Source organism: Phocoena sinus, chromosome 11, assembly GCF_008692025.1.
Source record: "Phocoena sinus isolate mPhoSin1 chromosome 11, mPhoSin1.pri, whole genome shotgun sequence".
Classification (NCBI taxonomy): Eukaryota; Metazoa; Chordata; class Mammalia; order Artiodactyla; family Phocoenidae; genus Phocoena; species Phocoena sinus.
In genome coordinates this window covers 42,534,941-42,559,379 of record NC_045773.1, presented here as the reverse complement: position 1 = coordinate 42,559,379, position 24,439 = coordinate 42,534,941, and the positions used below count along the sequence as shown (strand labels likewise).

At 48.9% G+C, this 24,439-nt stretch overlaps 2 protein-coding genes across 3 annotated transcripts in view; one reads left to right on the top strand and one right to left on the bottom strand.

The window, feature by feature from the left end:
- TGM4 (transglutaminase 4) lies at positions 1-17,325 on the top strand. The gene is given in 11 exon segments (XM_032648886.1): positions 1-76; positions 1,081-1,190; positions 1,193-1,217; positions 9,749-9,853; positions 9,856-9,915; positions 11,405-11,686; positions 12,267-12,314; positions 12,317-12,520; positions 13,949-14,007; positions 14,377-14,513; positions 17,051-17,325. Coding segments are annotated over 11 exon segments (1,344 nt in total). The 3' UTR covers positions 17,289-17,325.
- Positions 17,108-24,439, bottom strand: part of ZDHHC3 (zinc finger DHHC-type palmitoyltransferase 3) — a 56,182-nt gene continuing 48,850 nt past the window's right edge. For both annotated transcript variants that reach the window (XM_032647340.1, XM_032647335.1), the window contains one exon: positions 17,108-20,214. In XM_032647340.1, the coding sequence (XP_032503231.1) occupies positions 19,957-20,214 (258 nt within the window). In that variant the 3' untranslated portion in view covers positions 17,108-19,956. The remainder of the gene's footprint in view (positions 20,215-24,439) is intronic.

The following is a 24,439-nucleotide window of genomic DNA, read 5'->3' as shown; positions in this document are numbered from 1 at the left end:
ATGGGGACACTGTCACAGTTCTGCTGGTGCCAGGACATGCCCCTCACGGAGTCTAGGCCCCGCATGGATCAGTCGTGTGGGTCAGCTGCCTGGTGGGTTGGGGGCAGGGGCTCAGCGCCTTCCTTTTGCTGCAGGTGTGGGGGGTGCAGGGAGCCAGAGTGGTGCAGGCGGAGTTGTGTCAGGGGAGTTCTGTCCCCACTTCACCTCCTGTGTCACCTCTCTGAGCCTGCTTCCCCACCAGCAAAATACTAACAATAGTTAATTTAATGAGCTAATAAATGTTTATCTCGTAGTCCTGTTGGGGTGGGGGGAGCACTATGGTCATTCCAAGTGTCTAAATGAGAAACCTGAAGCACAGAAGAGATTAAGTAACCAGCCAAGGTTCTACAGCTGGTAAGAGGGAGAGCTGGGATTGCAACCGAGAGCCCACTGCTCCTATAAGATATCTTATAAAAACAAGCATCTCACAGGTTTTGGTGGCGGGGAGATCCTGGGTCACAAACAGAACTGTTTTGTGACAACAACAAGCCACTGTGGCTATAACAACTTCTACCTATCCATCCAGTCATTATCTACCCTCAAAGGCTTGGTGAAAGCCTGGGGCACCCTGGGGGGGCTCAGGCTGCTCGTATTCCAACAACAGAGAGAGAGGGGTTTTTTTTGCTGCAAAAGACAGCTGACATTTAACTTGCCCCCTGAAGTGCCAGGTGGTGGGCCAGGCCCCTTACGTTTATATTATCTATGGAATCGTCCCAACCACCTGGTAGGCTTCCCCTCCATGCTGTAGTGAAGGGAGTAAAGGTCAAAGGGGAAAGGGGAAAACACCTGCCAGGTTTCAAACCAAGTCTGTCTAGGCCTGTCGGCAGGATTCGCAGAAGCCGCCTGCTTTGCGTGTCTACTTTTCTGTCTCGGGCGTCTGCTATGCCAGTCCATCCTGGCCACTCCTGGTCTCTGGGGGAGAGAGACTTGTTCCAGATGGGGTGATGTGTTAGGACTGATGGATTCTTCTGGGAGGCTTTTGTAGAGTTCAGGGTGTGGCCAAAGGGGGATATGTCCACCATGTCACGTGTCTTTGCTTAGGTCAAGGTGGTGGTTGGCAGCCCCCGCACGCTGTCGTAGGCAAGTACCACCTGCTAGTGAAAAGTGGAAACAAACATATCTTCAAGTCTGAAGAAAACATGTTGTACCCAGGTTTCTTTTCAACCCATGGTGTGAGGGTAACGTGAAACTCAGGTCAGCTGGGGAAATGTGTCAGGTGAGACTCATGGGAGGAGGCAAGAAGCAGCACCTACTGTATGCCTCGTGTGGTCCGTGAGCTTTGCTTGCCGTCCAGGTGCTTTCAAACTAGGTGAAGGGACCAGACCCAGGGACAGATCATGGGCGGCTTTAGAGCAGCCCCTCTGTGGCTGAGCTCCTTGGACGTTTCACTTCTCCCCTGCCTGACCCCCGCCATTTGGTTTTGGCCTCCACCACTGTACGGAGGCTGCCCTTGTTGGGGGCATCACCCCAGCTTCTTACTTGCCTTCTCCGGGCGCAGGGCCTGAATCCTGACAGGTGTTTCCTTCCTCCTGAAAACTCTCTGCTCTTTTGGGTCTCCCCTCTCCCCTCCACGTTTTCATTGGCCCAACCCCTTCCTACCTGCGGCTCCATGGGAGCCTTCGCGCAAAGGGCACTGGAGGGCATTCCTTCCCCCACCAGCACCAGCCCTCTCTCCCGTGGCTGCTGGGCAGGGCATCTCGCCACAGCTTCACATGTGCTCGTTGGTTACCAGACCTTCTCCACACCCGCACTGCTACAGCCACTTGGAGTTAAAAACTCAGGTGTATAAGCTAGAAACCAGGGAGCTGGTTATTTATTTATTTATTGTTTGGAAATGATTTCAAGCTGCAGAAAAGTAGGCAAAAATGGTATAAAGAACATCCATATGCCCTTTATCCAGATCCTATTTTCTTCATCATTTTCTCTCTTCCTCTCTCTCTCTCCACACACACACACACACACACACACACACACACACACACACACTTTATTTCTGAACCATGTGAGAGTAAGTTACATACATTGTTGCTCTTTAACGAAAAATATTTCAGTGTGTACTTCCTAAGAATAGGAATATTCTCTTGCTACACTGCTGTTATCAACTTCAGTAATTCAGGGTTGACATAACACTGTATCTAATCTACTTACTGGAATTCCAACTTAGTCAGTTGATGCAATCATGTTCTTTATAACATTTTTTTCCCTCCAGTACAGGATCCAGTCCAGGGTCACATACTGTGTTCAGCTGTCCTGTCTCTTTACCTCCTTTAACCTGGAACTGTTCCTCAGCCTTAGTCTTTTTTGATATGGACATTTTTGAGTAATAGACCCCCTCGGCCCCCCCCCTTTTTTTTTTCACTAGAATATTCCTCATTGGGGGCTTGTCTGATGATTCATGATTTTTTTGTTTTTATTTGTTTGTTTGTTTAATTAATATTTATTATTGGCCGCGCTGCACGGCTTGCAGGATCTTAGTTCCATGACGAGGGATCGAACCTGTGCCCCCTGAAGTGGAAGCAAGGAGTCCTAACCACCGGACCACCAGGGAAGTCCTGATGATTCATGATCTTTAGATTCAGGTTATGCCTCCCTGCCTGGAATATTACATAAGTGACGCTGTGTCCTTCTCAGGACATTACATCTGGTGGCACACAGTGTCCACCTGCCCCTCATTGGGAATGTTAAATTTGATCATTTGGTCAAAGTGTTGTGCAATTTCCCTGCTGTATAATTACTATTGTTTCCTTTGTTACTAATAAGCAGTCCTTGTCTTGTGGCAACACTTTCAAGCCATGCAAATATCCTGGTCCTCATGAAAATGCTCCCCACCTAGATTTACCAACCACTGACAGCTCATGCCTGAACCAACCTTCTCTATGATGGTTGCACAGTGATTTTCCAACTCCAGCTCTCCCTCCACACTTACCTGCTGGGCCCTGGTATTCTCCTGTAAGCAAAGCCCTCCCTTCACCAATCTATCATCTGTCTATCTGTCTGTCTGTCTAATCTATCAATCATCTATCCATCTATGAAACAATCTATCTGTATGGACTCAGGGATCTCATTTGTTCCCAGTGGTTTACAATCATTCTTGTTCTTAATTATGTTTATGTTCAGACTGTCCCACGTTTGCCCAGTGGAAGTCCCGCACAGCTGGTCAGGAAGCGAGCATCTTTTTGATACCTGTCTTAGCTCTTGCCTCCCATGTCTTACCCCCCAACGCACACTGTTTCAAACCCCTCGTGTTGACCTTGCGGGACCTCCCACCCCACCTCTCCCCCAGGCCAGGCAGCTTCCTCCTGTGACAGGTCTGCCTGTGTCCAGGGGGTGGATGATAACCCCATGTGCATGTGTGCCCTTGCTTCAGAGGATGTGGTTTTCACGGCTAATGAGAGAGAGTGAAATGAGAGCGTCCCCCACGGCACTGGCTACTGTCACATCTGTTGTGTCGACTCTGTCAAAAAAAGCCCTGGAACTTTGGTCAGGTGATGAATTGGTCATCCTATGGTTGGGCCAGGCCCATGCAGAAACGTTTGCGAGCCTCATGCCAAACCCCAACCCTATACATGTGACACTTGCCTAGAGAGGGGTAACCCTCCCCCCGAGAACATGCAGGCAGGTGGCAGAATCAGAGCTGGGCCTAAGGCCTTCCCGTCCCCCTCTACTCTCTGCCACCCCCCACCCCCACTTCACAGTGTATTTATCAACGAACCAACCACCTAACAATTCACAAGGAAGCTCCATTACAAGTGAAATGTTGACAAAAATAAAGAATTTCTAGAACTTTTTTTTTTTTGGCCACCCCTTACAACTTGTGGGATCTTAGTTCCCTAACCAGGACTGAACTCGGGCCTGTGGCAGTGAAAGCACAAAGTCCTAACCATTGGACCAGAAGGGAATTCCAAGAACTTCTAAAACTTGAGGGAGATTTTCTAGAAGACTTTGGTCTGGAGACCTCTGCTCCGTGGAAGAATGAATGTCTCTGTGCAGCCACGAGGCAGAGCAACAATGTGGAAGGAGGAAGGGCTCCATGGCTCTAAATGCACAAATCCAGTGGCGAGGACTTATGGCACCAGAAACTTCCAGCCTTTTGTCTCACCACCTTTTGCAACAAAAAAACTTCTGGAAAATGCCATACTCTACACAACTGCTTGGCTGCCCCTCCCCTCCCTGGGTCTGGATGCCTAGGATAGGATGGAAATGGGGACAACAGAGGGGGGACCCCCATGAGTGAGGCCTGCTGTGTGTACTCTGCAAAGTGCTTCACAAGCATCCTCTTGTGAATCCATCCCTGGGGGGCAGTTACCATCACTCCATCCCTGGGGGGCGGTTACCATCACTACTTACAGGTGAGGGGGTGGAGGGAAACAAAATGGGAGGAAGTGGTTAGCACAGGAGGTGGGGAGCAGGTAGCGAGTTGGTGGGGGAGCAGTCACCAGAGGAAGGAAACAGAATGAGGACCACAGCAGTGTGCGGAAGAAGGGATCACCTGAATCCTAGGTAATTGCCCCTCTGAGAAAATCAAGGGGTAACTTTAACAACCTCAAAGAATTATGACCATGGAACTTTCCCAGACTCTCTGAAGAATGAAGATTATTAGCTATTCCTTTTATTTTGGTAGTTTCCCTCTCAGATTACAAAAATAACACAGGTATTTCAACTCTGTAAATATACTAAAACCATTGAATCATCCAGCTTAAAGGGTGGATTTTATGGGCTGCAAACTATATCTTGATAAAGTGGTTTAAAATAAATATATCAATAGAATTCAAAAAGTAACACATAAAAAAAAAAAAGTAACACATATGTTTATCACAGAAGACCTAGAAGGCTTAGAAGATACAGAGACATGGAAAGAAATTAAATCATAATCTCCTCCCTCAGTGATAAATACTTCATGTTCTAGTGTGTGTCATTCTTTTTCTATTACTAATTCATGCTTACAGAGTTGAGATAATGTTATACGTGCACAACTTTGTAGTCTGTTTTGTTTATCTTGATCACAAAGGGATTTTCTCCGTGGTATTAAAAACTCTGCTGGTACATCTTTATAATGGCTGTGTAATATTCCACCCCATGGCTCTGTGGGTTTACTTAATGGCTGCCTTGGGTATAGACCTTTAAGTGGTTTCTGGTTTTCCATGCTGTGGGAGACTTCTTTGTGAGCCTGTGGGCAGAGTTCCTTGCTGGGAGATGAGTGGTCCCACAGGGTGGTTGTGAAGTGCAAATTAGGGAGTATGTGGGAACTCCCCGGTGGTCCAGTGGTTAGGACTCCACGCTTTCCCAGGGCGTGGGGTCAGTCCCTGGTCCGGGAACTAAGATCCTGCAAGCCATACGTGCAGCAAAAAAAAAAAAAAAAAAAAAAAAAATTAGGGGGTATGTGTTAAGTTTCTGACATGGAACAAACACTTGTTAATGGCCTCTTTCTTCATTTCCCAAAACAACTGCTGCATTTGTCTGTCAAGCCAAAGCCTCCTGGAGACCATGGAGCTGAAGCACTCCACGCCAGGGTCCAGGACCCTGTGTGCTCTGGTAGGTGTGGGAGGCCTAGTCATGGCCTCCATCTCCCCTGCATGAACGTGCCGTTCGGTGCCCTGCCCTTTCTCTCCTAAAGCCTGCTCTGGGGAAAGCAGTGGCAGGGGGGCCCCTTGATTCCTAGAGACATCCCCTCATCTTGCCCATCAAGTACACATAGGGATGGACATGACCCCTAGTTCCAGCCTCTCCTCCTCCAGGAAGATCTCTGGCTGTGAAGCCAAGGCTTGGTCACTGCTGTTGGTCACACAGGTCTCAGATCAGAAGCCTCCTCTTCAGGGAGATTTTTCCTGGCTCCCCAGCCAAAGGAGCCTGCTGCTCTCACATCCACCTGTTGTCTTTTCTTCATAGCACTAGTCATTCCTGAAAGTGTTCGTGTGTTCCGTGTTTACTGTCTGACCCCCAGTACCCAACCCCCCCCCCCCCCCCCCCCCCCCCCCCCCCCCCCGCCGGCTGATACCACTTCCCAGACCAGAACATGAGCACCTGGTCCTGTGGGGACCAGGATCCCCAGCTCTTACAGGGATCCCACTTGTTTGAACTATAGCAGCTCTGAGAGTCCTTCATAAGTGTTTTAATCCAAATAATAATAAATCATAAATAATATTACAAAGAATACATACACTGAATCTCAGTATAAAAAATTCTGATAATACAGAAGCCTGTAGAGTAATTTTGCCCCAAATTTGATGCTGTCTTATACTGTTTACCAATTGCTCAGCAGTTATTAGGTTCCCCCCACCCCGCTGGACTGTAAGCTCTTTAAACTATACCTCAGTGCTAGGCCTGATTGACTAATCAAAGCTATCAAGAGATCCACATCTGCTGAAGTCTATTTTGAGTGCAGAACCCCAGCCCTGCAGCTTGGAGGCTGACCCCACGGCTTGACCTCTCCAAGCCTCAGCTTCGGCATCTGCAAATGGTATTCACATGGAATTTACATGGAATTCACTCTTCCTGCCTGCAGGCTGGGCTCCAGTTGGGTAAGCAAATTATTCCAGTTCCTTTGGGACTTTCCTGGGTTTAGGACTGAGAGTCCTGTCCCAGGAAACCCCTCAGTCCTGCCAGCAGGATGGCTGTCACCCCTGTCCACCTTGCCCAGAGCAGCTGTTCTCAAATGGTTTGGTCTCAGGTCCCTTTTACACTCTTACAAACTATTGAGACCCCAAATCACTTGTGTTTATGACTTCTTTTTTTTAAGGGAATTTTATTTTACTTTTTTTTGGCTGCGTGGGGTCTTCGTTGCTGCACTTGGGCTTTCTCTAGTTGCGGTGCGTTGGGGGGCTACTCTTCATTGCAGTGCACGGGCTTCTCATTGCAGTGGCTTCTCGTTGCAGAGCATGGGCTCTAGGTGCGCAGGCTTCAGTAGTTGTGGCTCATGGTGTCTAGAGCACAGGCTCAGTAGTTGTGGCGCACGGGCTTAGTTGCTCCGCAGCAATGTGGGATCTTCCAGGACCAGGACTCAAACCCATGTCCACTGCATTGGCAGGTGGATTCTTAACAACTGTGCCACCAGCGAAGTCCCACGACGCTTCTTTCTGCAAATATTTACCGTTTCAGAAATTTAAACTGGGAAGTTTAAAATATATTTATTTAACTGATTCTAAAAGAATAATAAATTCAACACATTAACATAAATAAACACATTTTTGTGAAAAATAACTATTTTTGGAAGCCTAAAATATGTCAGGAGAGTGGCATTGTTTTACATTGTTCTAAATCTCTTTAATGTCTGGCTTAATAGAAATCAGCTGGATTTTCCTACCTGCTTCTGTATTCAATCTGTCCAGGGGCATTGTTTTAGTTGCAATATAGGAAGAAAATCTGGCTTCCCCCAGATACGGAGGTGGAAAAGGCAGGCATATCTCCATAGCCTTTTCAGATAATGGTGGATAGTCTTCTTTGATTCTACACCCATGCGTAACAACTGGTGGTTTTGTAAAGTTGATCACTGTGTGGAATCTGAAATTAAGTCAATCCACTTTTCATCTTCGGTCTGTGTGGGAGAGAATGAGAGGGACAAACACAAATAACGCCTGGGGTTTATTGCGCAAATCATTTGGGTCACAGACCTCGGGACAACCTGGCAAGCACCCCGGGAACACTCTCGAAGGCCCGGAGAGAGAGACAGGAGACATGGGGCTGCTCTTGCCATCTGGGTGGTGGGCAGCTGTGTTCATCTCTAGGTGAGTCTTAAATGCCGCCTTTGTGGGGTGGCTGTGACTGCGTACCTGACCCAGGGGGATGCCCCCTCCGTGGTCGGGGCTACCACTCCCTCCTGGCCTGCCTGGTAGTTCCAAGTAAGTGACTGGTATTGTACCCATGGGGCCCTCTCGCTGGCCCTCAGGGGCCCAGGCACAGAGCACACGGTGCTCATGGAAGGATATGCCTGCTTCTGCCCCTTTACCACCAGGCCGAGTTCTCCAGCACAGGGTGGTGGGCTGGAGTGTGAGGAAGGAGAGGAAAGGGGACTGGGCTGCTGGCAGGCGAAGCTTGTACTGGTCTTGCTCTAGTTCTCAGGGGTGCGGGTGGACTTGCACCCTCTTTCCAAGCTGTGTGACCCCGGGCGAGGCGCTGAGCTTCTCTGGGTTTCTGTCGGCTCATCCTTGGGTTAATATGAGGACTCAGTAACATGTAACAAGTATGTATTATGTATTATGCCTGACACGTGTGTACCTATTCCCAGGTGATTCTTATGTGTTGGAGTTTGGGAAGCAGTGGGCTAAGCCACTGCTTATTTTGAGGACACCAGCCCAGAGACATGGGGCAGGCGGCCCAAGGTTGCACAGCAAGGTGGTAGTTGAGTCAGCAACACTGACTCCCAGGGCAGTGCTCCCTCCCGACCTCTGGCCTCTTTAGCCTGTGACCCAAGCTTGAGCACTCAGACCTCCCAGGTGTTGCGGCAGTCACTTCCGAGGTTAGGTTAGGTTAGAAAAGATTCCATCGCATGTGAGGGAACCTCAGGACCCAAGCTGACTCTGGAGGCCTCCACTGTAGGCCTGACAACTTTTCCCCTCCTGGGTCCCTGGTTACTGTTGCTCCTTCACCCCTAGAAATATGTTGCTGTCTGTGCGCCTGCAGGCGCTACTGTGAATCTGTGGCCACAACAGGGCTTCTGGTCACGGCTGCCTGACTAGCACTCCCACCCTGGGCAGGGGAACTGGATGAGCAGTTGGCGCGTTGGTTATCTGCTGCCATGTAACACGTTACCCCCAAATGTAGGGCCGTAACACAACAAATACTTATTATCTTGCAGTGTCTGCGGGTCAGGAATCCAGGCACGGTGCTCTAGCTCAGGGTCCTTCAAAGACTGCAGGCCTCTTGGGGCTCTCGACTGGGTTGGGCGCAGGCGCTCACACCTGGCTGCTGGCAGTCTCAGGGCAGGGACATCAGTTCCTCACCATGTGGGCCCCTCCACAGGGCTGCTCACACCAGGTAGCTGACTACTGTCAGAGCCAGTAAGCGAGAGAGGGCGACCCTAGGATGGAAGCTGCAGCCTCTTTGTAACCTCGTCTCAGAAGTGACATCCCATCACTTTGCCGTGCTCTGTTGTCTAGAAGTGAGTCACTGGGTCCAGTCCACATTCTGGGAGAGGGGCTTCTGCAGGGAGGAGGAGGGCATTACTGGGGGCCCTCTTAGAAGCTGCCTACCACACCTGGGAAGAGGAATTCGCTTTGTTCCGTAGGAAATATAACACCGCCCATTAGGATTTTTGAAAGCATGAACATCTTTGGAGCCCAGCATCACTCCCCATCCCTCCCCGCCACCCATTGCTCTGTGGATGCGTGGGTCCAGGAGGCACTGACAGGCCGGGGCCACTAGTTGGGACAGGAGGAAAACATAAACATGTCATCTGCAGAACAACCCTAAAGGTAGGGGTTCTAATGATTACCATTTTACAGAGGAGGAAACTGAGGCACAGAGAGGTCAGCATGTGCCTCAGGTCAGCTGGCTGGTACGCTCCTTGGCCCTTTGTCCTGGTCCAACTGCACCCTCCCCATGTTCTGAGATGCTCTGTGGGGCCGCACTGGGGGCTGTGTGGCCAGGCTGGGCTAGGCTGCCAACACCTTGTTCCGCTGGGGGTGGGCACTGACCATCCCCCCTCGGGAAACCAGGGGCCAAAGGGAGAAGTACCAAGGGTGGGGCTGATCACCCCTGACTGGTGTCATCTCAGAGCTGAGAGTATTGGGCATCCCAGCACGCAGCATGACCGCCTATGATTCAGCCCGTGACACTGAAAATAGCCTCACGGTAGACACCTACCTGAATGAGACAGGCGAGCCATCTCTAGCATGACTGAGATTCCATCTGACATGTCTCTGCCCATCAGAGTGTATTCTTGTTGGTTTTGTGTCAGTCTTTCTTTAAGTAGGGCTTTCAGGCCTGGGGAGAGGCAAGCAGGCCTTGCACCTCTTTTTAAAAATGTCCTCATTGAGATTTTTGTATTATCTGACCAGCCGATTCAACTTGCTATGACCTTCAGTGCTTCCCAGTGCTCCCCAAATGAAATAGCAGTTCCTCACCTGGCCTTCCAGCCCCTGCAGAGTCAGCCTCCAGTTCCTTTCCTGACTTTACACCCCAACTGTGCTGCTCCCTCTTCCCTTAAATGGCTTCCCCACTCCAGACCTCTGCCTCTGCTTTCCCCATCTGCTACTTTCTTTTCTGAGGTCTCTGCTATCCACGTGCCCCTTGCCCCCCGCCCCCCAATGTGTGTTTTGTTTGTTTGCTGTTGCTGTTTGTTTGGTAACTTTCTTGACAGAGTTCTGCCAAGTCTGTATTCTTTGTTGTACGTGGCCGCTGAAGTCTCTGCTCAGTGGTCAGCTAATGACTGGACAGGAATTTCCATAAACGTCTTGGATTGGTAAGTCTCCTAGCTTTTGCCAAGTAGCTCTGTGTAAATTTGGGGTACACATTTAGTGCTCTGGCAGGCAGTTTTCAACTCTGCCTTACCCTTCACTTCCTGCCTGTGCAGGGACTCAGGGTCAGTCAGAGGTAACAGCTTATGGCCTTCTAGGTCTTTCCTGGGCATGTGCACAGCCCTACACATGCATGTGGCTTTCTAGATTCCCAGGAATCTGTCTGAGCTTTTCAAAGCCCCTATGGATGTTATTCAGCTTTTCCTTTTAAGTTTTTTGGTGAGCTTTTTCCCTCAGCTGTTACTGTTGCCTTAGGCAACTTCAATGACAAACAATGCCTTTTTTTTTTTTTTTTTTTTTTTGACAAATGCTTCTGGGTTAAGGCAAATTATAAGGAGTGAGCTCTGAATCAGCTCAAAGATAAACCCCATGGGTTGGGGTTTCCAGGGGACTGCCAGAATGAGTTCCCTGTGGTGGATATTTGGAGATCCAACCCCTTCTTCTCCCTTCAGAGGTGATGAGGCTGCTGGTTTTCACTATGGTTGTGGTGCTGTTGGATTTTAAGGCTACTGTGGAGCTGGGGAGAAAGGGATGGGAATCAGCAAGTTAAAAAAAACATAAAACACTGTATTGTTACAGAGAATAAATGCTCCTCAGATAGTTGCAAGCCTTTGGTTAATTTCAAGCGTTCTGAAAAAGTTGATTTTGACCATTTTTGCCAATGTTCTCATTGCTTTTATGGAGGAGTGAATTTTCAGAGGTCTTTATTTGGCCATTCCCACTGACTGACGTCAGAATGTGCTATTTTTCAGGCATGGTGATTTGAACACCTATCTGTGAATTCATAGCCCTTGGGCCCCTGGAATGTCCCTGGAGTCCAGGCTGGTGGGTAGGCTGCTTCTGCTTCCGGGTGCATTGGGACATTGGGCCCGTGGAGGAGCCCTCTAAGGAAACTGCTTCTGGGTCTCATTCAGGCTCCCCTGAGGAGAGGGAGGTCATGGACCATGCCTTCTCCTTCCGCCGTTATGAGAGCGAGTACAAACTACCCCAAAAAGAGGACCTTCTTTAGATGTGTGTCCAGGCAGATCCTGTGCTGCTGGGAAACCCTATCAAGTTCACCATCACTCTCAAAAGAAAGACAGACAGCTACCCCAAAGACTGTCACATCTCGGGCTCCCTTGAACTGCAGACATACACGAGCAAAAACGCCACCAGCCTGGGCATCCTTCATAAGACCACACAGAGGCAAGGTCAAGGTACTGGAACCATGGGCAAGAAGAGGGATCAGAGTCCCCACTATCTGAGATGCCCCTCTTCTCTGTGGACTATTTCCATACACTAACAAACTTGTGCATATGAGTAAACACAAACAAACATTTATTAAGTACCTACCACCTGGTAGTTACAAGGAATCTAGGCACAGAGAAAATGGGGGCCAAATAGACTACTAGTCCAGGAGCCTGGGGTCTATCACAGACTCAGAAATTAGGGGTGCTGGAAGTGTCATTAGAAGTCTTCTTTTATGATGGCAAAGATTTTATCTCAAGTGCCTAATCTAATCAATGGGTTGTGGGTACCCAGGGCAGTTGAGAATGGGCGGAAAGCCTCCAAAACAACTGTGATGTCTCCATGGACTCAGGATGGGAGCCTGGAGAACGCAGCCAATTATTATTCCACCTTGAGCCCAACTTCTTGTTTTCCAAAGACAGGAAGAGACTTACCCAAAATAACCCAGTTCCATCCATCTAGATTTCATCTAATTCTGTGCTTGATGATCACTCATTTGGGGGGGACTATAATAAATGACCACACTCCTCCTCTCTAGCTCTTTGGCAGCACCTGAAGAGACTCTGCCCTTGGACTCCAATACCTACATGGGCAGCCTATGTTTGATGATGAACCAATCATCAAAAGTTTCATAATTGCAGGAATTCTAGAGTCCAAGGAAACGACCGCCTCTCAGGAGTTTGCATCTTTCCAGTACCCTGAGCTCCCTGTAGAGGTTAGCCACCTGCAGGCAGAAGGGTCTCCTGGCTGGAGTTCGGCCTTGGCTTGCGGGTGGGGCCCTAAGAATCCTGGAGGGACCCCTGGTTGGCTTATTCTTTAGATCAATTGTATTCCTAAGAAAAATGACACCTTGCTTTTCCAAATAATTATTTCTGGAGAAGTGATGGATCAAACAGTTTTTTTTTTTTTACATTTTTGGTCAACTAAATTCTTAACATTTTAATTTTTGGAATAAGTAATTACTTGCACATTGTACAAAATTCTAAAGATGCAAAAGTTACAGGGGCCCACCCTCCTGGAAGGCAGTTAGCGGTCTTTCACTACCGCTGATGAAAGCGGTAATGAAAGCGGTCTTTCATTACAGCTTTCATTACCGCTGGCAGAATTGGCCAGCCACTTATCGGCACTTACATCTTCTAAAATGCCCTGCACATCCCACTTGCCACCCTCACCCAAGTGGCTTAGCAGAGTATTTCTTCCACCTCCTGAGAGAAGTCTGGGAAAACGCACCTCTCTCCAGGCAGTCATGGTTCCAGGGATGTTTGAGGTGCCTTTTTTTTTCTTTGGTAATCTTTTATTTTTATTCATTTATTTTTGTATTTATTTTTGGCTGTGTCGGGTCTTTGTTTCTGTGCGAGGGCTTTCTCTAGTTGCGGCAAGCGGGGGCCACTCTTCATTGCGGCGCACGGGCCTCTTCACTACGGCAGCCTCTCTTGTTGCGGAGCACAGGCTCCAGACGTACAGGCTCAGTAGTTGTGGCTCACGGGCCTAGTTGCTCCGTGGCATGTGGGATCCTCCCAGACCAGGGCTCGAACCCGTGTCCCCTGCATTAGCAGGCAAATTCTCAACCACTGCGCCACCAGGGAAGCCCTGAGGCGCCTTTTAACAGGCGCTCTCGCTTTGCCTGGCTGGCCTGCCTTTTAATTGGCTCTGACAGTATTTTAGGAATTAAGAGGTTTTAGCTAATATATCTGCGTTGCCAAAGGCACGGAGAAACCACAGGGTGTTGGTGGGGAGTGGGAACTGTTTCGGAAGAGCTAGATATTCGGATGAATGTTACAAATGAGGTGAAGCCTGAAAAATGCAAAACATGATGTAAGCCCAGGGGATCCCTGGGTGGAGGAGGGGCACCAGGCCTGAGGTGTGGGTCCGAGGAAGAGGGCTCATCCAGGGCCAGGTGGGGGAAGTGGTTACACCAGTGTCAGGTGCTCTGGCCAGATTAGAGGTAGGGGCACTCTGAGGGAAGAACAGAGCTTAGCTTCAGTTCTGCTTCTTTCTCTGGGCTGCTCTGTGAGGCAGCTTGACTGACAGGCCCCTTTTGGGATTTGGGGTCTTGTCTGTGAGGAGGTATGATATCCAAGGGTATGGAAGGGAGCCCTGGTGTGGTGGGCGGGAGCCTGTGTATTAACCCTGGAGCTCGGGAAGGGCATCTATGGGAATCCTCCCTCACAAATGTTCCTTGTTTAAAGGGCCTTTCTGGGGAAGCTCCTTGCAACCGTCTGTCTTGCTAGATGGGGCATCTCAGAACCACAGGCTGCAGATGGGGCTGGGTGGTGCAGGACGGTCTTTAGTTTGGTGAAGAGGGATCCTGCTTAGGGCTGAAAAGAGGCCAAGATACAGGTCAGGCTTGAACTCTGGTTGGCATGGGATGACATATCTTGAGTTCCTTAAAAGAGAGTCTGACAAAGCTCAGGATGTCAGGTTATTTATACATATACATGATTGCTGGCAACACCAGAAGCTAAAGAAAGGCATGGAACAGATTCTCCCCTAAAGCCTTCAGACAGACAGACAGACACACACACACACACACACACACATTTTCCTGGCTTGATATAACGCATCATTTTGGTTCTATTTCTCTGCTTTAACTTACCATGAAAACATGTACCTGACTCACACACCTTCTCCCCCTCTTCTCATCCCCGCCCCACCATAGCTGCCTGACACAGGCAGAATTGGCCAGCCACTTATCGGCACTTACATCTTCTAAAATGCCCCGCACATCCCTTTGACAGACACCAAGTCCTCTGTGGAAAGCCTGGGCGTCTCCCTGCTGCAGACCATTGACCAAGGGTGAGTCCACTTAAGCTGTTCTTACAAACAGTGCAGAAAATCTCTCCAGGACATAGATCTTTGCTCATGTGTGCAGGTATTTCTGAGATGTGAATTCACAGTAGGGGGATATAGGGTCAAAATATAGATACATTTTGCTAATGCCAAATTGCTTTGGGAAGAGATTGCATTGATTTATTCTCCACCGACAGATCTTTTTGATTTTTGCCGATATAAATGGTTGAATAATTTCACTGTTGTTTTAATTTGCATTTCTATTTGTGAGGCTGAATATTTTTATGTTAGTTAACTATCTCCTGTGAATTGCTTGTTCATATCCTTTACCTATTTTGAGTCATTAAGTTGTTCGTATTGTGTGTAGTCTTTATACAGAAAAGTGTTATTGCTGCAAATCATTTCACAGTCTTTTTTTAACCTCTAAATGCCTTTCACCACTAGAACTTTGCCATTTTAATGTAGCCAAATTTGTTAATTCCTTCCTTTAGGGATACTGGGTTTCATGTCACCCCAAGAATGTGTTTTCTATGCTTTTTCTAAAACTTTTGGCTTTATACTATTAGGCACCTGGAATTTAATTTTTTAGCGTGTGGAGTGATGTAGATAGAGCTCCAACTTTCTCAAATAATCTATCATTTCCTAGTGTTTTGAAATGCTGCTTTCATACATCTGGGTCTCTGGACTCTTTAATTTGCTTATTTATCTTCTCCTACTGCAATGTCATACCATCTAAAGTATTGTAGTTCTATAGTACATATTGATACGTAGTAGGCAAATGCTCCTCACCACTGTTTTTCTTGTCCATAGAACTTTTAAAAGCTGTTGGGATTGAGATTGGCACTGCATTGAATTTACCAAGTTATCGGGGGGAGAGTCATGCCAAGTGACTACACTGAGTCTTCCCATCTAGGCATGTGGGATACTGTTCCATTTATTCAGGTCTTCTTTGTTACATTTAGAAAAGTTTTATTGTTCATACACAATTTGCACATTCCTAGTTGGATTACTTGCAAGATGTATTTATAGCTTTTGTGAATGAAATATTTTTCATTGTATTTTGTACTTGCTTGCTGGACTATATGGAAACTATTGACTTTGATACGCTGATAGATCTAGCAAAGGACTTGACCAAACTCTAATGCTTTGTTCCTGAACGAAGGTTTCTGATGGTCTGTTTCTTATAGGGTGTCTGAATATTCCAAGGAAAAACCAGTAAACTACTGTTTTCCTTAGACCTTAAGATACAGACAAATTAACTGGGGGAATATTGTTAAAATGTGTATTCTGATTCAGCAGGTGGGGTTGGAGGCTCAGAATCTGTCTCTAACAGGGCTCCCAGGTGATACCAGTGTTGCCAGTAGTGTGGCCCCCAGAGCACATTTTAGTAGCGAGAGGCTAGATGATACGTTTTCTGTGATCCATCATAAAACAGATGTTCCTCTTGGATTTCATATGAAACAACTGTTGCTAATACCCATGGAGCAAGAACATCTGTAAATGCGGGCAGGATTCCTAGGAGGGTTTGTGAAATGTCAGAGCTGGAAGAGCCCCTGGAAGCTGGTTTAACCACCTTGCTTTACATCGGAGAATACTGAGGCCCAAAGAGCCTAAAGCATCAGAGCTGTGTCCCAGATCAGGTAAGTGCCATACCGGGGCCAGTTTATTCTAACTAGCCAGGGGACTGGCCTTTAGCTAGCCTCAGAAACTGAACCTCAGTTTCCTCATCTATAAAATGGGGATAATAATACCTGTTCACCGCATGGCACATCCGTGAAAGTCAAATGGGCCAAACAGCAAGAGGAAAATGGACAGAGAATGGTCTGAGTGCCTAAGAGGACCCAAGTCTGTCTGGCTCCAGAGGTCATGCTTGTTTCTGGCCCTTTGTCTTCCCCCAGGGTGATGGTGAGTGAAGAGGAAGCCTATAGACCCAGGGGGCACAGACTCAAACAGTAACAATGGGGACAGTGGGGTGTTGTGGACAAACAGGAACAGGAAGGACCGTGGTAAACAGGAGTGGGTGCTGCCACTCAGCTCATCTAACAGACTGTGCAGGAACGTGGGCCCCGCACTTCTGGATCTTCTGACCTTTCAGAATAAGCTAGAGGAGTGTGTGTGTTCTTCTACAATGTAAAGCTCCTGGGTCTTAAAATGCGGCAATTAATTTAAGTTGTAAAAATCACTTTGTGGATCAGACACAGCAAGTCAGAGGTTAAACTTGTCCTTAGCTTGTCAGTTTATAAACAGTGCTGCCAACAGCTGAGATGCTACTGGCACCCCTGCCCCGCCCCGGTGCCATGTTCCAACCCTGACAGGCTGCATCTGACTCTCCAGCATGGGTTTAATCATCAGTATTCATCAAAAGCTCCCTAGGTGCTTCTCACAGCACCCAGCATGGATGCCTACGTGCTGTGTCCAGCAATGGCCAGGACCCTTCAAAGAGGCTGAGCTGAGGTTGGGACTCCTGGTTTCTCACACAGCTTACTTCCCCTCTCCTGCAACATCCTCAGCCGGATGCATGTCTGTGTGTCTGAATTTTCCAGGACGGTGAAGCCAGGTGAGACCGTTAGATTCCAAATAAAAGGCATCCCAACAATAGCTGGACTTGAGAAATTTATCAAGTTTAGTTCCAATCAGGTGAAAGAGGTTCATGCTGAGAAGACTGTTCTCGTGACAACTAGCCTTTGCCTGATGCCTTGGAAAGAGGCAGCAGCTCTGACTGGCTCTAAGCCTTGGTTGAGCGTTTCAGCATTTCCTGCTTTGGGATTAGCTTTCAGATAATTAGATTTTATTACTCATTAGATTTCAGATGATTAGATTTGATTACTCACATGAGGGCAGATTCAAGAGCCAGCTGGGTGAAAGTTAGCGTTCAAAGGCCAACACAAATCACAGGCAGCAGGACCCACTAGGCCGGGTCACGTGGAATCACAGGGTAGCCTGTTGACAGCTAGAAACGCCCAGCCTGGGCCACAGAACCTCACCTCCCTGCCTTGAGTCGTGGCCTCAAAGAGCAGGGCCACCACTACCTGCAGTCAGAACCAAAGGCGTCCACAGCCACAGAGTCCCTCCCTGGAGACACAGGCTATCAGAAGCTGCTGCCCACTTGCCCCGTGAGGAGGGACCACCTCTTCAGCCCCAGAGTTCATCAGCCCTGGAAGCACCAGCCAAGTAGAGTCTTCTGCCAGAACTGGGCTGGGCCTGCTGGAAATATATTCTCTCCTCACTCCTCCTCCTGCCTGAAATCCCACCCCTCTTCCTTCCCTGAGGGGGTCCTACCCCAGGAAGAGCAGGTAGACGGGGCTTTTCCCTCGGATCTCTGCACACACCGGGCCTGGGCCTGGGCCTGCCTGCCAAACCAGAAGCAGGACTGAGGGCCAAGTGCTGTCTGTTCACCTTTGACTTTCGACAACTTCAGGCAACTTGAAACTATGGCACGTAAAACCCAACTTCACAGCCCCTGCGCTTCCCCATGGTTGGTGAGCCTTCGAGGCACCTGTAGTGTAGTAGCCATGTCCAGTCTTCCATGTGGAAGGAGCCCCAGCCCCTTGGTGGCGGCGGATGGCCCAGTGGTCCCTCCTACTTGATGACTGATGGTGTTGGTAAGTTAAAATCAGGAACCTTCAAGGGGGCCAATGCGGGGGTGGGGGGATGAGGGAGGGAGGGAGGAAGATGGTGAACGGCCCCACCTCTCCTGGTGAGGGAGCCTGCATACCTGCTCCCTCCATACAGCCCCTGAACCTTCTCCAAGGAAGCCACAGCCTCCTCACCTGGTCCCATCCAGACATTTCACTCTCACTCTCACACCTGAACCTCCAGGCAGCGTTGGGAGTGATCGGAGAGCACCCCTACCCCTCATACCAGGCAGGCCCATCCCAGGCCCTTACCCTGCTGAGCACTCCCAGCTCACACGCGGTGAGGACAGCCAGCCCTGTGCTCCCCAGACATGCTGCTGGACCCCAGGTCCCCTTTTCAGGAAGGCCTTCCCTTGGGAACCATCTTGGATGTGGCCCTAGATGTGGTCTGTGAATTTGCTGATCCTGTTGCTTCAGTTCCTTTCTCTCATGGCCAAGGAGGTAAGATCCATCCCTCTGTACCTCCCATTCACTCCCTGATCCCCAGGAATAAAGCTGCCTTTGTGACCCTGTGGGCCTCCACCTCGGGGTGCAGAGGGGGCAGGCCAGCCAGAGGGGTCCTGACTTGGACCAGACCCAGGAAAAGAAGGGTGTTAAACAAGGGTGCCCCTTCCTGACCTTTGGGATAAAGAAGACATCCCAAGGGGTGCCCCACGTCTGCCTTGCCCACCACCTCATCTCACCAGTGCTGGTGGCCCCATAGGGCTGGCCTGGAAGCAGAGCTGTGGGCCGCAGCACAGGGACCCACCAGAGATGCCCTCTCTGGTAGGGTGTGTGTGTGTGTGTGGCGGGGGGCTGTTTCAGTCTGCAGGCCCTGGCCACCACCCATCCTTTCAGAGAGACACGACGGGCACTGTCTTGGGAGAACTGGCCTAAAACATTCAGGCCAGATTTCTGGTCAGTTCTGCCCATGTGGGTGGTTAGACTCCCTCCAGGACGGACAGTTAAATGCAGTTCTCATAGGGGAGGTCAGAGTTCCGGTAGCTCTAAACAGGTTCTTCCTCCCGACCCGCCAGTGGGAATGGACCGATTTTTAGCCACAAGGCAGGACACCTCCGAGCTGACTCAGGGATTCTAGTATCTATAGAACGGGAGCTAAGTTTGGGTGTTACTGTCATAACTCAGGCTTGCTTCCAACCTCGGCATGTCCCGTGTGTGTGTGTGTATAGCCTGCTGTTGGAGTCTTCTCCCAAACCAAGCCTGAGCCCTGAAGGTAGCTGAGGCCGCCATGTCTTTCTTCTAGTTTAGGCAGGCACCAGGGGGAAGCCCTTTCGGGGGAGTGACCAGAATCCTTTCAGCCTTTCCAGGTCCATCTCTCCTGATGCCAGTGTCCCACCCCAGGTTCCCAAGGCCAGCCCTGCTCTGTTCTTCCATCACAACCACACAGCCTTAGTTCTCAAAAGCCAGGAGCCTGGGCCCCAACCTTCTCAAGAGAAGACAGACCTCCCAAGAAAGGACAGAGGCCAGTTCTTTTCTGCCCCCGGGCTGCCCTATTCAGAGCTTCCTCTGCTGGGTGAGGGTGCACAGGCTGTGAAGGGCGCCCAGCCTCGGAGAATGGTTCCTGACAATCCCTCATGGGCAGATGAGCTCAGAGCAAGTTTCTCATCTTCCTCTGTCACCCCTAGTCCACCCCCATCCCCGACCTGGTCCAACGTGGGGAGAGGGAGGAGGGGTCAGAGGACGGCAAGGCCGAGGGGGTGGTGTGAAGGGAGCAGCGGGTGCAGGGGAGCGAGTGGTGCGCAGGAGCCCTGTGGCGACGACGCCGGCACGTAGGATGATGCGGCTGCCTGGTGCCTGGCCCTCTCCCCACAGTATCATTCATCTATCACCTCCACAGAGTCCTCGTCCTTCCTCTGCTCTGAGTGCTCCTCTGTTGTTTCTGTGTTCTCAGTGTCTGACAGCGATGCCACCTGTCGCACCCAGTCACTGTCACTGAGAGGCTTTGGATGACGCAGTCCGGAGAAGGGGTTGAACCAGTTCAGGGAAAAGTCCCCACCAAAGGTCTCTTTGACTGACTTCCAGCTGCTTGTGCGTTCCCTGGGCTGGTGCTTTCGTTTGAGGCGCTCAATGCCCTGGAGGGACAATGGGATAAAGAGGGTCAGCGTGGGACAGCCGTGCGCCATCTAACACACCCCAGGTCCCGGCACAGCAGAGCACCAAGGCCCAGAGCCAGGGGCTCCCAGAGGGTGGGGAGGGGCTCGGAGCAGCACAGCAAGCAGGGCCTGTGTTTCCCACCAACTGCCCTCCTTTCCTTCCACAGGAGCAAGTGGGAATGGACCAATTTTTAGCCACAAGGCAGGACACCTCCGAGCTGACTCAGGGATTCTAGTATCTATAGAACGGGAGCTAAGTTTGGGTGTTACTGTCATAACTCGGAGAGCACCCCTACCCCACTGCTGCGCAGTGACCAGGCTGCCCAGTGGCTAAGGGCCAAGGAGTAACATCTCAGGCCTCTGCAGGCATGAGCTGGGCCACCTGTCCGGAGACCACCCAGAAAGACAACCCCTCCCCAAGTATCCTGGGCCACTCCCCCTACAGCAGGCGCAGCAAACCCAGCACGAAGGAGGATGATGCGGTTAAGGGGGAGAGCAGGAGACACACGAAGCGTGAGGTGAGGAAGCAGAGGTGTGCACAGCGAGTGCCAACATGCAGCGGGCAGCTGGAGGGCGCGCGGGGCCGCTGCGAGGGGGCAAAGGCTGGCGTCGAAACTGCACATGCAGTAGACATGCCCTGTGGCCTCTCCTGAGCTGCCCACTCACCTGCCTCTGGGTGTCGGCTGCGCCAGGCCACAGAAGAGGGTGTTGGGAAGGGGGAGTAGCCAAAGGAGTTAAAGGCACAGCCAGGCCAGGCCTCTCCAGGCCCACCACACCCTCTGCAGAGGCTTTACCCCCACTGGGGCTCTGCCTCCTCCATCTCTTCTGGAAGCCAAGGAGATTTGTCGTGGGCTTCCCAGGCACAGGTACTGCTCACTGACAGCACTTTCCACCTCGGAATGACCTCTGAGTACCTAGTTCTAGGTCTTCTCTTCTTTTCCACACAAGATCCTTACATAACGAGCATAATTCTTTCTGTTGTGCAGAAGGAGAAACTGAGATACACGTACAGACTGAGATCTGGCCACACCTGGGCCAGTTCCTCTCCACCACTCTTTCTTCCCACACCATCTCAGAGGTTTAAGTTTCTTGGCTTTTGGAAAAATGGTAGGTTAAAGAACCTGATCTCTGATACTTCCTAATTACCGAGGGTAAAACAGTACCTTTACAGTAAGGAAACTTCGCAGATATAACTTTAACCAATTGAAGTTAACATCACCAATAATGAAATGTATCAACATCACGTGCCCTCCGATACGGTGCCCCAAGAAGGACAGAACATCACTTCACTGGTTTTCCTGCCCAAAAGGCATAATCTCAATCTAATTATGTGAAAACATCAGACAAATGCAGATGTCAGGATATTCCACAGAATATCTCCAACAGGATCAAAGTCTGATGAAATTGTTTTGGAACCAGACAGAAGTAGTGGTTGTACAATATTATGAACGTACTAAATGCCACCGAACCACACACTTTAAAATGGTTGCTTTTATGTGATGTGAATTTAACCTCAACTAGAAAGAGGATCAGGTTCCTGAAAGACAGAGAAAGACTGAGGAGGAACTAAAGACACAGGACAAATGATGCAATGTGGCATCCTGGAACAGAGAACGATACTAGTGGGACAACTGGAGAACTCTGAATAAAGTATATAGATTAGTTAATGGTATGTATCAGTAAATTTCCAGGTTTTTATATTTGTGTTATGGTTTTATAAAATGTTTACATTTGGAAAGACTGATTGAAAGGCATATGGGAGCTCTTTGTACTATTTTTACTAATTTTTTTTTTTTTGGTTAAGTCTGAAATTATTTCTCAATAAAAAGCTAAGAAAAATCTGAGACACGATTTATGCAATACAGTCTTGAACACAGATTAATAATGAGAAGTTGGAAACAATCAAAATGTCCAATAATGATGGCTAAGTAAATTATTCTATAAAGCACAGCACTATGCAGTTATTGAAAGTGGCATCAACGACAAGGGCCTAATTTTCAAAATATACAAACAGCTCATACAACTCAACAACAAAAAACAAATAACTCAATCCAAAAATTGGCAGAAGGCCTAAATAGACATTCCTCCAAAGAAGACATATAGATGGCTAGTAGGCACATGAAAAGATGCTCATCATCGCTAATTATTAGAAAAATGAAAATAAAAACTGCAGTGAGGTATCACTTCACACTGGTCAGAATGGCCATCATCAAAAAGTCTACAAATAATAAATGCTGGAGAGAGTGTGGAGAAAAGGGAATCGTCTTAACACTGCTGGTGGGAATGTAAATTGGTATGGAAAACATACCAATGGCTGCTATGGAAAACAGTATGCAGGTTCCTCAAAGAACTAAAAATGGAGTTGCCATATGATCCAGCAATACCACTCCTGGGCATATACCCAGACAAAATTATAATTTGAAAAGATACATGCACCCCTATATTCAAAGAAGCACTATTTACAATAGCCAAGACATGGAAACAACCTAAATGTCCATCGACAGATGAATGGATAAAGAAGATGTGGTGGGGAGATACACACACACACACACAATGGAATACTACTCAGCCATATAAAAGAATGAAATAATGCCATTTGCAGCTACATGGATGGACCTAGACAAATACCATATAGTATCATTTAAATGTGGAGACTAAACTATAACACAAATGAACATATCTAAGAAACAGAAACAGACTCACAGACACAGAGAACAGACTTGTGGTTGACAAGCGGGAGGGGAGGTGGGAGAGGGAAGGATTGGGAGTTTGGGATTAGTAGATGCAAACTATTATATATAGAATGGATAAACAACAAAGTCCTATTGTATAGCACAGGGAAGTATATTCAATAACCTGTGATAAACCACAATGGAAAAGAATGTGAAAAAGAATATATATATACATGTATAACTGAATCACTTTGCTGAACAGCATAAATTAACACATCGTTGTAAGTCAACTATACTTCAATAAAATTTAAAAATAAAGTGGCATCAATACAGTCTTACATACACTGGAAAGTCCTGTCCACGTGGTGACAAGGGAAGAAAGCAAAGTTGCATCTGACATCATTGTGGAACCTGGGGTTTGGGATTTTATTTTATTTTTTAAAAATTAATTAATTAATTAAACAGCTGAGTTGGGTCTTTGTTGCTGCGCACGGGCTTTCTCTAGTTGCAGCAAGTGGGGGCTACTCTTCATTGCAGCGTGCGGGCTTCTCATTGCAGTGGCTTCTCTTGTTGTGAAGCACGGGCTCTAGGCGCCTGGGCTTCAGTAGGTGCAGCACGTGGGCTCAGCAGTTGCGGCACATAGGCTCTAGAGCGCAGGCTCAGTAGTTATGGTGCAGGGTCTTAGTTGCTCCACGGCATGTGGGATCTTCCCGGACCAGGGCTCGAACCTGTGTCCCTTGCATTGGCAGGCAGGTTCTTAACCAATGCACCACCAGGGAAGTCCTGGGGATGGGATTTTAGATTTGATTTATTTCTGTAGACTTCCCACATGTTCCAAGTTTTCACCAAGAAGCAGATGTGACTTTTATAATAAGAACAGAAAAGCTGTTTCGGAAAATGGACCTTATTGACACAACTCTTGAGGGAACCTCACGTGGGTCTGGGGCACAGGATGCTGTGCTATTCACGGTCCGGCCCCTCACCAGGCCTCCCTCCTTAGCGGGAGCGGCAATGGCCAGCTGAGTGACTTGCTTTGGGGATTCTGGGTTCCTTTCCTGGGTGATCATTTGCAGCCTGTTGAGAGAGGCGTTCTAACCATGACTGCAGGGGTGCTGGGATGTGGCCACTTGGCAGACCAGGCTGCAGAGGAGACACCCAGAAATGACAGACTGGCTGGGTCTGCACTGACTGAGCTCACTCAAAGCCGTGACTGGGGGTCCTTACAACCACCCTGAGAGGAGGCGGGTGTCAGTACTAACGCTCATTATAGGGGAAGACGGGTTCTGAGAGGCTGTGACAGCGGCCGAAGCTCATCCTGCTGGTTGTGCCTCAGAACCAGGAAGAGAACTGGTGTGTTCTCTCTGCCCAATGCATTTTCAATTCTACTGCAAATCCTCACTCAAAGGCAGAGAAAAGCTGCAGAGGGAAATGAAGCAAAAGAGCCCACAGGACAACACAGATGGAAAGATATATCATGTTCTTATATTGGAAGAATTAATATTGTTAAAATGACCACACTACCCCAGACAATC